Source organism: Olea europaea, chromosome 15, assembly GCF_002742605.1.
Source record: "Olea europaea var. sylvestris chromosome 15, O_europaea_v1, whole genome shotgun sequence".
Taxonomy (NCBI): Eukaryota; Viridiplantae; Streptophyta; class Magnoliopsida; order Lamiales; family Oleaceae; genus Olea; species Olea europaea.
Window position 1 is genome coordinate 19,387,654 of NC_036251.1, and position 14,801 is coordinate 19,402,454.

The 14,801-nt window shown below is 37.2% G+C and overlaps 1 protein-coding gene across 1 annotated transcript; it reads left to right on the forward strand.

The window, feature by feature from the left end:
• Positions 1 to 806: 806 nt before the first annotated feature.
• On the forward strand, positions 807 to 7,277 carry LOC111411348 (the record flags this gene model as incomplete). Its single annotated transcript, XM_023041887.1, has 3 exons — positions 807 to 1,160; positions 1,455 to 1,536; positions 7,234 to 7,277. Coding segments are annotated over 3 exons (480 nt in total), but the record flags the coding sequence as incomplete, so codon positions are not given.
• Between the last annotated feature and the right edge of the window lie 7,524 nt (positions 7,278 to 14,801).

Here is a 14,801-nt window from a genome sequence, read left to right on the forward strand (position 1 = left end):
ATTGGGTAGACCAAGTATATCCATGGTCTAGAGGGTATAAAGTGTCAGAATTCTCACTGTTTACCGATTTAGAAGAGGTGTCTACTCTAGAACACATGGGGCGATTCACACTGCAAAGTGGTGATGTAACTGATTACCATAAAATGAGGTTGTTCCCTAGTTTATTAACAGGAGTAGCCTTCTCCTGGTTCATCAATTTGCCAGCAAACTCTGTCTGAACATGGCAACAATTAGAGCAATTGTTCCACGCTCAGTTTTATAAGACTGAGTCTGAAGTTACTTTGGTCAATTTGGTGAATCTACGTCAAATGCCAAACGAATGGGCAGAAGGTTTCCTTCAAAGGTTCAAGATGGCAAGAAGTAAATGTTTTGTACCTTTGCTCGAAAAGGAGTTTGTCAAAATCGTTCAAGGTTGCTTAAGATTTGATTTGAAAAAGAAATTCCAAGACAAGGAATTTTCTGATCTTTTCCAATTGAGCGCGAACGTGATTAGGTATGAACGATTAATAAGAGAAGAAGAGCAAATGAAAAATTCTAGCAAGGGGACTTATTATAGAGACCCAAATTTTGATGTTCATACCATTAACGACGAGTATTACGATCAAAACGAAATGTGTTTGGCCGAATTAATCAAAGAAGACACGTATACTTGTCCTATAATGACTAAGCCTAGACCGTCGGGCAAGGATGAGCCTATAAAAAATGAAAACAAAAATGTTAGAACATTCTCGTTCAATGTAACCAAAGTTGACCTTATATTTGATAAACTATATAAGGATAAGCAGATAAAGTTGAGTGATAAACATAAATTGCCAAGCCCTGAACAAGTTAAGGGTAAAAAATATTGTAAGTGGCATAATGCATGGTCACAATTGACTAATAACTGTTTGGTTTTTCGCCATGTGTTACAGGATGCTATTGAATCAGGACGAATTACGTTTGAGGATAAGAGGAAGATGGCAGTGGATGAAAACCCTTTTCCACAGCCACTTGAGGTGAACATGGTGACGACTGGTTTCAAAAACAAGTTGCCAAAATTTAAGTTGGTTATAGATAACGGGGAAGAGGACGCTGGACCACATCCCAGTGTCTTTGAACGTATCAAAGGGAAAGAGTCTGAAAAGGATGAAGATGTCCTGTGTCCAAGATGTAAAAGAGAAGTGAATGGGAATACAGAGAAACCAGGGAAATGGCAGCATCACCGTCGCCCTAGTTTTTTCCCAAACGCTCAGCCTGGTAGAGGGCGAGGTACATCGTTCTATAGAGGATCGCCTTTTGAGAGGCAGTTCAGGCCAGTGAATAATGGGAGAACATTCAGGCCGCAGCCTCGCCAACCAAATGTATGACATTCGTTCCAGTATAATGCAGGAAGGGCGATACCCTTCAACGAGATTACTAGAACCCAGCAAACGCGTTTTCAACGGAACTATGGACGAATGATGAGGCAACAATAGGGAATGCCACGTCCTAAGGCACCTAAGCTACTCGAGGTGGCCAATCAAAATATTCTCGAAGACAGTGAGGAGACTGGTATAGGTGAGTCGATGAAAGAGTTGCCAGAAAGTTCTTCTGGGAGGTCGAAGTTTGAGCGAGACAGAAGGGATGAAGAAGATCCAGATCAGCCCCTTACTATTCAGTTTGGTACGTTACCTCTTGTTGTGGCTAATAACTATTTACTAGCCAATGAGTTCAAGAATAAAGAGAAGGAAGAAGAAGAAAATGAGGATAACGAAGAGGAAGCATGCATGATGGAATATCAAGAAGGCCAAACTTCTAGAGATGCCTACAATGGTGAAGAAGATGATGGTATGACAGACATCGAAGAGGAAATCGATCTGGAAGCAGAAAGGAGAAAAAGAGGAGTGTCTTACAATACTCTATTGAAGCAACTACATCGAGAGGGAGTTCGTGAAGTAGACTTATTAGGAGAACCATTTGGGCGTTCTTTCGATTATTACGTGCTGTACGGGACGCCCGAAAAGAAGAAGAGAGTGCCTGGCTCTGAAAAGTATGGATCACCTTCAAGAATAATGTCTCCTCCCATAGGTTGGGTAACTGAAGAAGAAGCATTAGAAAATAGTAAAAAGGAAATTCAGGAGACAGGCTCAGTGCGATATGCTGCACGTTGACTTATCACAAAAGAGAAACTCGACAGAAAACAAGCAGGAAATGGAAATAGATGCTGACGAAAAGGTTATTTTTAAGCGACCAGCCATGAAATTGACCAAACACTTGAGGCCATTGTACGTTAAAGCTCTAGTTAACAACATACCTGTGGCAAAAGTGCTTGTCGATAATGGAGCAGCTATAAACATCATTCCATCTAGGATGATGAGGAAATTCGCAAAGACAGAAGATGATATGATCCTAACGGAAGTCATCCTAACAAGTTTCAATGCAGGAGCAACTTCAGCTAAAGGGGTTATGTCATTGGACATAACTATAGGAATAACTCCTAGGACCACAGTCTTCTTTGTAATAGATGCTCCCACTAGTTACAATGTGTTATTAGGAAGAGATTGGATACACGGAAGTCACTGTATCCCCTCATCGCTCCATCAATGTCTAGTTTTTTGGAGTGACAAGGGCGAAGCAGAGGTGGTGCAGGCCGATCATAGGCCTTTTGTCGCAGAATCAAACTCAGTGAAAAAGTTCATGTACGAAGAAAATTATGGACCTGTCAGAGTAGTCCAAGATAGAGAAGAAACTCAGATTGTCCCGCAGAGTGAAGAGCCATTTTCGGTGGATGCACTCACTGAAATGTTCAGTCAGATGAGGCTAAACATAGTGGCCCTAGAGGAGCCAGTAATTGGCAAAAGAATAATCAAGGAGTTTTGAATGAGTTCTAAGCAACAAAGGCAAATGGTCGATATTCAGACCTTCAAAGCTAAATTAATGGCTTTTAATAAAGAACGTAAGGACAAGGCGAATGAAGAAGAAGCCTTTGAAGCATTAAAAGACAAATTAGCAGTATTCGAGTTGGAACAAAGTGTTGGCTGAGAAGTCAACAAGGTGGATTGTTTAGAAGAAAAAGTGCCTACAAGGGAACTGGACGACGAAGTGATAAGGATTGCCAAGCCTAGATACGCTCAAGCACAAGACCCCCTGATTAAAGTGAATGTTGGCAATGAAGGAGAAGATCACCCAACATTCATCAGCCAATTGCTCGATCAAGAGGTTAGTAATAAATTAATCGCTTTATTAAAGGAGTACAAAGATTGTTTTGCTTGGGAATATGAACATATGCCTGGTTTAGATAAAGATTTGATGGAACATAGATTACCAATCAAGCCTAATTTTAAACCTCATAGGCAACCTCCTAAGCGTTTCGCTCCTAATGTATTCCCTGAAATTAAGGAAGAGATAGAGCGATTATTAAAAGCAGGCTTTATTAGAACGACCAGATATATTGAATGGTTGTCCAATATCGTGCCGGTATTAAAAAAGAATGGTAGACTAAGGATGTGCATAGACTTTAGGAATCTAAACATAGCCACACCTAAAGATGAATATCCAATTCCCACGGTAGATTCTTTACTAGACTCGACTGCCGGACATGTGATGTATTCCTTCGTGGATGGGTATTCAGGAAACAATCAAATTTATATAGTTGAGGAAGATATACATAAAACTGTCTTTAGATGCCCTGGGTCTCTAGGATGTTTTGAATTGGTAGTTATGCCTTTCGGCCTGAAAAATGCAGGAGCAACTTATCAAAGGGCAATAAATTTGATTTTTCATGATATGATAGGCAAGTTTGTTGAAGTATATGTAGATGATATAGTGGTCAAATCCATTAAAGAAGAGAGCCATTTTGAACAATTAAGATGTTCATTTGAGCGAATGAAGCAATATAAACTAAAGTTGAATCCCTTGAAATGTGCATTTGGTGTTAATGCAGAGAATTTTCTTGGTTTCTTAGTACACAAAAGGGGGATTGAATTTGATAAAAATAAAGCAAAGGCCATTCTAGAGGCCAAACCACCTAACAACAAAAAAAATTGCAAATGTTTCTAGGCCAAGTAAACTTTTTAAGACGCTTTATTTCTAACTGTGCAGGGCGAACTAAAGCTTTTTCGCCGCTTTTAAAGTTAAAAAATAAGGACGAATTCGTTTGGAAAGAAGAGCATCAAAAGGCTTTCGAAAGCCTAAAGACATATTTATCAAGTCCACCAGTGTTGGTGTCACCAATCCAAGGACGGCCAATGAAAGTGTATGTATCGACTAAAAAGGAATCAATAGTTGGAATGGTCGCGCAAGAAGACCAATTTGGTGAAGAAAGGGCGATTTACTACTTGAGTAGACGGTTAAAAAATGTGAATGTAATTACTTTGCCATTGAAAAATTATGTCTTGCATTGTATTTCACATGTACAAAATTAAGGGCTTATTTACGGCCCATAACCGTTTATTTGATTTTCAAAGTAAATTTGGTTAAGTATATGTTCTCTCGCCCTATTTTACACCAAAGGATAGGCCTTTGGACGTTAGCATTATCAGAATTTGAAATACAATACATACCCCAAAAGGCAATAAAAAATCAGGCATTGGCTAATTTTCTGGCCGATCATCCATGTCTTGACATGCCTGAAAAAATTGAATTAGAAATCAATTCATTCGAAGTAAAACCTTGGGTTTTGTATTTCGATGGGTCAAAAACCTCTAAAGGTACAGGAGTAGGAGTAGCATTGATAAATCCTTTAGAAATTTGCTGCAAGTTCGCATTCACTTTGGATAGGATTTGCACCAACAATCAAGCCAAATATGAAGTCTTAATCGTGGACCTAGAATTAATGATAGATATGGAAGTAAAGAATGTGATCGTTAGAGACGATTCTCAATTGGTCATTCGCCAATTGATTGGTGATTTTAAGTGCCAAAGTGATTCCATTATAAGTCTACATGAAATCGCCCAAGAGTTGTTGGAAGAATTCGATCAAGTAGAGTTTCAATGCGTTAATAGGATATATAATGACGTGGAAAATGAGTTGGCCCAGATGGCCTCAGGGTACTCGAAGGTTTTAAATTGGAAGTATATTTATGAGTATGGAACAATATTACCCGTGGTCCAAAGAAGGGCGAGAACGATTGAAATTCATTGCATACAAGATGGAGATGCAATAGATTGGAGGGCAGAGATTAAAAGGTTCCTTAAAGATCCTAATATAGGAAATAGTAAAAAAATGAAATTACGTTTGCTAAACTATACACTGATAGATGAAGAGTTGTTTAAGAAACGCTCTAATGGTATATTGCTAAAATGTGTAAGTTTGCAAGAAGTCAGGACGATCATGGCTGAAGTGCACGAAGGGATATGTGGAGCTCATCAAGCTGGCCAAAGGATGAGATGGTTAATTATTAGGAATGGATATTTTTGGCCAAAGATGGGAGAATCATGCGTTCAGTATGCAAAGAGTTGTCAGCATGCCAAAAGCATGGTCCAATACAAAGGGCGCCAACACGAGAGATGGCACATATTATCAAACCTTAGTCGTTTGAGGGTTGGGCACAAGACCTGATAGGGAAGATTTATCCCCCATCGTCCAAGCAACATACCTTTGTTATAGTTGCAACTGATTATTTCACTAAGTGGGTAGAAGCGATACCTTTAAAGGAGATCACCCAAAAGAATGTCATAGAATTTATCTGTGATCGTATTATTTATAGATTTGGAATTTCACAAACTTTGATGGTAGATCACGAAACTTCTTTAAATGGAGATCAAGTGAATGAATTCTTGAGCTAGTCTGGAGTTAAATTAGTAAACTCCACACCATATTACGCTCAATCCAACGGACAAGCAGAATCTTCTAATAAGATTCTAAAAAATATCATAAGGAAAATGATAGATGAAAATGCCAGAAATTGGCACGAATGTCAGGACAAGGCCTTATGGGCTTATAGAACGTCGCCTCGATTAAGTACCAAAATCACTCATTTCCAACTTACTTATGGACAGGAGGCCATTTTGTCTATGGAAATTAACGTGCAATTGATCAGAGTGTGTTTGCAACATAAGTTAAGTGATGATGAATATATCGAATCACTAGTTCAAAATTTATTGGAGTTGGACGTCCTAAATAGATTGCAAGTTCAAAAATGAAGAATGGCTAAGTTCTATAATAAAAAAGTTATAGCCAAGTCGTTCAGCCTGGGCGAATTGGTTTGGAAAACAATACTCCCTTTGGATAGCAAGGATCCAAAGTATGGCAAGTGGTCGCCAAATTGGGAAGGGCCATATAAAGTAAATAGTGTGTTGCCTAATGGGGCCTATCATTTGGAAGATTTAGATGGCATCAAGTACATGAGATTCATTAATGGTAAATATTTGAAAAAATATGTTCCTTCCTTATGGGAAAGTGAACAAATAAAAGCATAATCAAATTGCGTTGAACGATCGTAAATAAAAAAGGGACAGAGCAAAATACGCTCAAATAAATTCCTTTGTTATCAAACGTTCATTACAAAGTTGCAAAATACAAAATATTAAATGCTCTATAAGTTACAATTGAGAGCAAACTAATCTCTAGGTCGATCGCCAAGTAAGAGGGTGAACTGGCCTTGATTGCTATCCTGATCGCACTGCTGTAAAGGCAAGCAGAGAGGCCGAGAAGCACTCTCAGCAAGCAGAAGGGAAGAAGAAGAACCCTCATATCGCCTTCCTAAATGCATCACTGCAATAATGGGCAAGAAGGCTGAAAAGTACTCTCAACAAGCAAGGTCGATTGCAGGCATCCTCAAAAATTATCTTCCATCATCGAACTCCTTATAAGGAACATGGAAACAATGGGAAGAACTTCGCTGGCCAAAGAATATTTCTTATATCTCCCATACCAAAGGTGACATAAAAAAAGATGACAAAATGGGCGGATCAAATGATCCATTTCTATGGAAGACAAAGGTTTTGGATCGATTGTCAAAATGTCAAACAATGGCAGCAAATTGATTTTGAAGAAGAGAATGGAAATGAAAATGACAAGTGTGGAATATAAGTGCATTTATAAGGGCGTGAAGGTGAAGAGGCAGAATATGAACAGCCACATTCGTGCCTAGTAAATGGAATCAAATGGCCCGAAGTCTTGGGAAAAGAGACAGAAATACCAAGAGAAAATATGCGTGAATCTTAGCATAAAGCAGTTAAATGCTTGGGGTTGACGATTAAAGACGATGTCAATAAATACACAAGAAGACAAATTAATCATTCATTAATGATAATGGCTGCTGGTACGTTCAGAATTACCAATGGACATCAGTACGAGGTTGCAAGGGGAAAGTTAATACGAAGTTACAAAAAGAAAAGTTAAGGCATTATATGTCTTAATTACAATTCACCCCAGACCGAATGAATTCTTTCCCTAAGTCTCCCCTAATCCTCGCTCCGCGGAGAAGAAGTGATATACAATTCAGCTACAAAATCATCATCAACTTCCAGCTTCTTGTACTGCTCGACCAAAGACTTGGTTCGCTCAATTCCTTGGGAGGCATTACGTTTTTTAGCAGCCATTCTCGCCTTACAGTTGTCCATCCTTGCTTGAAGCTCCTTCATCTGTGCAGCCAAACTAGTCATCAGAGAGTCTTCAATCATAACTTCGGAAGAGATTTCTTTCAATTTGTCCTCAACTTTGTTGATTTCCAGAAGCAAAGACTCTTTCAGATACAGCGCGAAGATATTGAGTACTCTTGGCCTTCAGTTCAACATTTTTAGCCAGCAAGGAAAGAATCTCGAAATGGACAACTTTCAACGTCGCTTTAAAATCAGCAGAAAGATTGAGCGACGGAAGTGTCAGTGCTTGTGCCAACTTCGCACTCAAATGCTCAAGCTTATCCTTATGTTTGGCAGCACTTGCCTGACCGATGTCCATATCCATAAAGGACACATACTCAAATATCGACTGCTTGAGGAACTTCATATCTCCTCTGAAGAAGCAGAAGGATGACCGGTTGAAGCAGGGCGAGACGTCTTGACTTTCTCCTAGGAAGTGAACAAGTCCTGGATGGAACACACAATCTTATCAGTATTCTGCAAAGAAAATTGCCAACATTGAAGGTTTTCACTACAATAAACAAAGTGGAAGTAAAAGTGAAGCAAAGATTACCTCATCAGCAATCTTGGGAGGTGGCATATCACCAGCCAAATCTACCACCTTTGGCTCCACCACTTGTGAGGACTTCCCCTTTTTTGGGCGAGAAAAATTTGCCACAACGGGCAAACCCATGGGAGCATCTGCAGAACTCAAAAAGCAACAAATCAAAAACCAATAATACAAGCAAAGTTAAAACATCAAAAAATGTATTACCTTCTGGTTCGACGTTTGGGGGGTTGACGCCCTGGGAAGAAGGTGGCTCATTCATTGGTTGTGATGAGGATTTCGGGACTGAAGGTTTCTCTTTAAGCGTAGTCCCTTCATCAGCTGGTTTGGATGAAGCAGCCTCAGCAGAGGATGATGGAGCAGGAGCTGCCAACATCAAAGCCTTCAAAGGAGAGGCTAAACTTTTCTGAGAAATCCAAATAAACTATCAGCACAAAGAAAAGTTTCAAGTATAGAAAGGTATGCTTGTGAGTAAACTAATTTAATTACCTTTCTCCTAACGATGAGAGGAGTGTCATCATCATCATCCTCCTCCTCCAAAATGGAAGATGCTAAGGCTGGCCGTTTGCGGCTTGGGGCACTCTTAGCTACAGTGGGCTTGGCAGGAAGAAAAGTAGATGGACGAACAGACTATTTAGTACGAGTAGGGGAGGAAGGACTCCTAATGGACACAGGAGTGACCAAAACAGGAGAAGTGGAAGAAATATTTGGCTGATCTAGTGAATGGAAAGCACGACTGGCATCAGTTGCAAACAATATGTGCTTCACTGATGGCCAGAGACGTTCAAAAAGGGGATGGATGGCACGGCTAGGATTGAAGGGGGCTAATGAAAAGTTACTCGTCAAAAGAATATTGCGACCATCTATAGCTTCTGCCTCTGCCTTATTAATGGTGTGGAAGCGATCTATCAAATTTCTTGAATAACAAGGGGGAACGGGCCAAGTTTTGCCAAAACCAAGTTGACGAGCAAAAAATTGGGGAGCATATATTTCAACCCCAGCTTTGGCATTAATTCCAGTCAAAATATCATGGAACAACTCCCTCCCGATCAAAAAATGAACCCAAATGAGCAGAGAGGTGCTCACACTGTCCAGGGTGGATGGGGGTTGCACATAATCTGGAGTCAAAGGGGGAGGAAAAGGAAAGAAAGAAGGAATTGAATTCAAAGTATAGAAGAATGAAAAGATGTCCCTTCTGAATATATTTACAGGGCTCAGTGGGTCAATAGCTAGCCCATAGCAGCTAGCAAAATGAAGGGACAAGGATAGAGCACCAAGTGATGAAAAATAGACTCTCAACCACATTTGAGTGAACCAAAGAGGCCCACTACCAGTGGGAGATGCACCATTCTTCAATTGGAATTGAAGAGAAACCATGCCTCTATAGAGGGCAGCAAAAAAGAAAGAACACAAATTCAGAGGCCTACCACGCGCCAATTCGTGCGCTATAGGTAAATAGCTCATAGAAGGCTTCATACTTGGCACATACAGAATATATTTATAAAGTCAAATCTGAAGAAAGGCCACACGCTCACCATGGGAAGGCTCAGCGTTCGAGTGATTATAACAGCTTTGCAGGCTTGAATAGGACTCGGTGAGTTTTCTGTCAAATTTTGGGGCGACACCAGAAATCAAAATACCAGGGAAAATGGTATCACCCAAAGGTGGCAGATTTACTAAGGCCCCAACATTCCTTAAAGTAATGGACATGGGACCAAGAGGGAAAACAAAAATATTATATTCAGAAGACCAAAAACTTAGAGCTATAGGAAAAAGTGTTGGGTCAAAAATTGGGGGTTGAAGAGAGATTTCTAATAAATCAGAAATCCTAGCACTATCAAAAATTACCTTGGTAGGACCATGGCCCACAAGGTGAGTATGCCATCTACGGAAAACAATATCAGATTTAGGCCAAGTGCGAATACCTCTTTTGCGAAGCGGCCTCAGCGGCAAAGAGTTCAGAAACAAAGGGCCTTGAGTACAATGGAACAGCTGGCCCACCGCCATTTGTTCGACGGCCTCGGCGTTGTTGAATGAAGGACCTAGATAGAACTCATTGAGTTCGGCATTGGCTGGTGCAAGGAAGTTCGGAGTTATATATGGCCGAGTGAGGATTTTCTGGAAGTCTTCGAAACTGAAAGAGTTACCAGATTGGGTTTGTGAACAGCCATTGGGAACGAAATAAAATTTTGTTGAAGTTTGCTTGAGAAACGTAGCAGAAAAGCAAGAAGATGAACAGTAATATTGCGAGAGTGAAGCGCGAAACAATGAGGCGTGATTTAGTGGTGCGATGAAATGACGTGTATTTGGGAATTATAAGGGTTTGCAACGTCGCGCCTTTTCAGGCTATGGAAGAAAATAATGATTGAAATTCTTGGGAATTTCAAATGTTGCTGGAAAACACAAAGTAAATATGGCAAATATTAATAATTGGTATTAATTCTGTCATATTGGGGGGTAATTGTTGACACACTAAAAGTGCAGTCCAAATCGAATAGTCCAAGGAGTGAAGCCCAATTAGGGAATCTCCAAATCAAATAGCCCAAAGAATGAAGCCCAACTGGGCAATTCAGGATAAAGGTCCAAATAGGGTTATTAATGAATGCAGTGGAAGCCCACTAACGTGGTAACACCATCGCCCAAACTTGCAAGACGCCCAAGATCTGAGCGAATGAAGTGCCTTGCAGTCGCCCAGATTTATGACCCTGTTCTCGCCCAAACCTTCGAATCGCCCAAGATCTTAGGAAACATAAGATGTTATGGTTATCAAAAAGTGTAGTTATCGAAGCAGTTATTGAGTAATCTTATCACGTTTCACGATTCAAGGAGTTCAGTTGAAGACAGTTGAACGACAAAGGGTAGTGGCAGCAGTTAGAGACGGCAGTGCCACGATAAGTTGGCCACCATGAAGAAAGTGGGCAGTTATAAAGCAATTAAGCAGTTTCTAAGCGATTGATTACGAAGAAATCATCAAGGGAATATAAAAAGAGAGAAGACATAGAGCAAAGGAGCCCGAATCAAACACTCTCAACTAGAGAATATGTAATTTCAATTTCTTAGTTTAGACTTAAACATTTCTTTTCAGTACTCGTGTGCTTGCGCTCCTTGAAGGCATTCTGTTTAAATTCCAATTGTAAAGTCATCGCCAATAAAACACCACTTTTTGGGACTTTGTCTCAAGAGATTTGTTCCTTACACAATCGTCTGATCCCTTTTTAATTGTTAGCGACTACCCGCGCGAAACAATAAGAGTTTAGTATCAATCAAGGAGTCTCGTAATCCAGAAAAGTACCCGAAGGAAGTGGAACGGCTATACAAGGTTTTTTTTTTCTTGTTCATTTTCGGTTAGTATTATAGGATTAATCCATAGAAATCTCCGAATGGTTTCTTCTCCAATGAAACTGGTAAACATTTTCGAGAATAACAAGAAATGTATAAAATGTTTATTGTTTTAGTCTCTAACATAGGTCCAATCAAATTAGCAAGTTTATATACCTTCTATTCCACGTGGAAAATTCTCGACATAATCCACATGTCAATCTTATTTACATTTTATTTGTTTCGAACTCGAACAATACTTATAATAGATATTAACAAAGAAAATATACATGACTTATTTCTTACGGTAGATTAAGCAACAATAGATTGGTAACTTAATGGATTTTATTATCGAATTCCATTTTAAAATATAATCAAGTTCTACAAGGCAGACATAAAATATTGAAAAGCAATGCAAACTTAGGTAATTGCCTAGTATTGCCCAAAAAAAATGATAAAGTGAAATTAGGGTCGTAAGCAAAAAAGTCAATCTGAAAAATCAAAACAAAATTACCTTTTTAAAAGAATAAATCCTCTTGGACATGATCTGTCCAAGTAGCGAAGCAATTACCAATTTGGTGCCACTTGGACTCGTCAATGGATTGTTTTGGAACTAAGTCAAATTGTTCTATAACAGTTTGGTCTAGGTTCTAATATTTAAACTGTAGTTTGAAATTAAACTGGTCGAATCATTTAAACATTAAAATAAATAGGAAATTTTAAATTTCTACTAAAAATTAATCCAATTTGAACATAGGGCAAGCTGATAAATTAAAATCTCAACATTCAAAATAAAATATAACTATTAAAATTTTAATCTAAAAAAGAACAATTTAATGGTCGTTTATCACTTAGCACCTAATTTTACAAACCAATCAACCATGAGATTACTCATTAATGGTTCATACTTCATACACCAAACTCCCTTCATGAAAAAAATCATTGCAAAACCATCAATGTCCACTCTCTCAAGTCCACAAGTGAAAAAGGCAATGACAGTATGCTGATGATTGTAAAGAACTTGTTGTGGAACATCAAGTTGTATTTTGACTTTTTATTTTGTTAGTAAAGGTTATTGTAACTTTGTATTGGCTTTCATTTTGTAAAATTTAACCTTAAAAAGTGAACGAAACACTATCTTAATTTTTATTGTGACTATATTGTGGTTAATCGCTATGATTTGATATATATACTTTGTTCAATTTCATTGCCTATAAAGTAGAAAGATATTAAATAATCAAAATAATGACATTAAAGTAAAAAGAAAGAAAAATATATATATATATATATATCTGTGTGTGTGTGTGTGTGTGAAAGAGAAAAAATCTAATAAGTATCGGTGCTCATCTTATCCTAAGCACCGATAATGTGTCATATTAATTTATTGATGGATAAAAATTTTGTGAATTCCAACACTGATACTTAGTGTAAGATGAGCATCGGTGCTAATACTTAAAATTATCACACCAATTAGCATTATGCATATGTTTCACCACATGGAATCGACTTTCAATGATGGGAACATTGTTTTTGTAAGATCTTGCAAAGTTTAATAAAAAAAAGCCATATTCTAATAGAAAATTTTGGTTATATTCTTATGGTGAAGAATTATAATTTGTTATATTTGGTCATTTACTTATGATATGGTAGGTTAGTGGGACGGGGACAACAAGCAATAATATCTTAGTTTACAAAGTTAAGAATACGATATTTCAAACATGAAAAAGCTAAAGACAAAAATTTATATCATCAAAAACAATGGAAAGGACAAAAAACCATATTTAAGTTTCTAAAAGTTGTGCAACAATACCACAACTTTTTCAGTTTTTACAACAATTAGAATAAACCTTGTAGGTCGATTGAGCCACTAAAGAACACATACGGTAAATTCTTTAACATTATTGTTAAAAGATAAATTTTACATTGAATAAAGATGAAAATATAAATCAACATATAAGAATTTGGACTGCTCATTTTAATAAGATTGACATTTTAAAATAAAATCCCAAATTTTACTATGACATCGAAGCCTATTAAATCTCAATGAGCAAAATCCAATTAAGAATTAAAAAAAAAAAATGAGCACACAGATTTCAATATTGGCTTGCTCAAACAAATTACCATCTTACAGGATATGTTAAAGGATAATTACACATTGAATTAAGATGAAAGTATAAACCAATGTATAAGAGGCTTATGTTACTCGTTTTAATAAGATTGGACTTTTAAAATGAAACCTGAAATCTTAATAAATATATTTACACGGTTTCGAATCAAGCTAGACCCAATAATTTACCATGTAGGAATTGTTATGACATTGGCAACACCTTACAAGATATTCAATGTTCTCTTTTACCATTTTCTAGTCTACTGATACGTAATTTGGATACGATACGATACGAATACGTCAATATAACTTTTTTTTTTAAATTACAATATGCATATACGTGTTATAAAATGCAATATAATTTCATTAATATAATAAAATTCAAGATTAATAGCAGAAAACCCACTTGTTTGAATCCTTGTACGCAAAAAACCTCTTGGCATTAAGTAAAAACCTCCTTTTTATGTGAGAATTACAAAAAATATTTAAAATGTTTAATGTTTTAGTCTCTAACATAGGTCCAATCAAATTGGCAAGTTTATATACCTTCAATTATACATTGAAAGTTCTCGACATAATCCACGTGTCAATCTTATCTACATTTTGTTTGGTTCGAACTCGAACAATACTTATCATAGATATTAACAAAGAAAATATACATGTTGACTTGTTTCTTACATTAGATGAAGCAGCAATAGATTGGAAACATAACGAATTTTATTATCGAACTCTTTTTTAATATATAATCTTGTTTTACATAGCAGACATAAAATATTAGACAAGCAATGCAAACTTTACTGATTGCCTAGTATTGACCAAAAAAATGACGAAGTGAAAATAGGGTTATAAGCAAAAAAGTCAATCTAAAAAATCAAAACAAAAATACCTTTTTAAAATTACCAGTTTGGTGCCACGTGGACTCATTAATGAACTGGTTTGGAACTAAATCAAACTGTTCTATAACAGTTTGGTTTATGTTTTGAAATTTAAACTGTAGTTTGAAATTAAATTGACCAAATCTTTTAAATATTAAAAATAAATAGGAACTTTTAATATCTACCAAAAATTAATGCAAATTGAACATAGGACAAGCTGATAAATTAAAATTTCAACATTCAAAATAAAAATATAACTATTAAAATTTTAATCTAAAAAAGATCAATTTAATGGTCGTTTATCACTTAGCACCTAATTTTACAAACCAATCAACCAAGAGATTGCTCGTTAATGGTTCATACTTCATACACCAAACTCCCTCCATGAAGGAGGGGGGGGGGGGGGGCCATG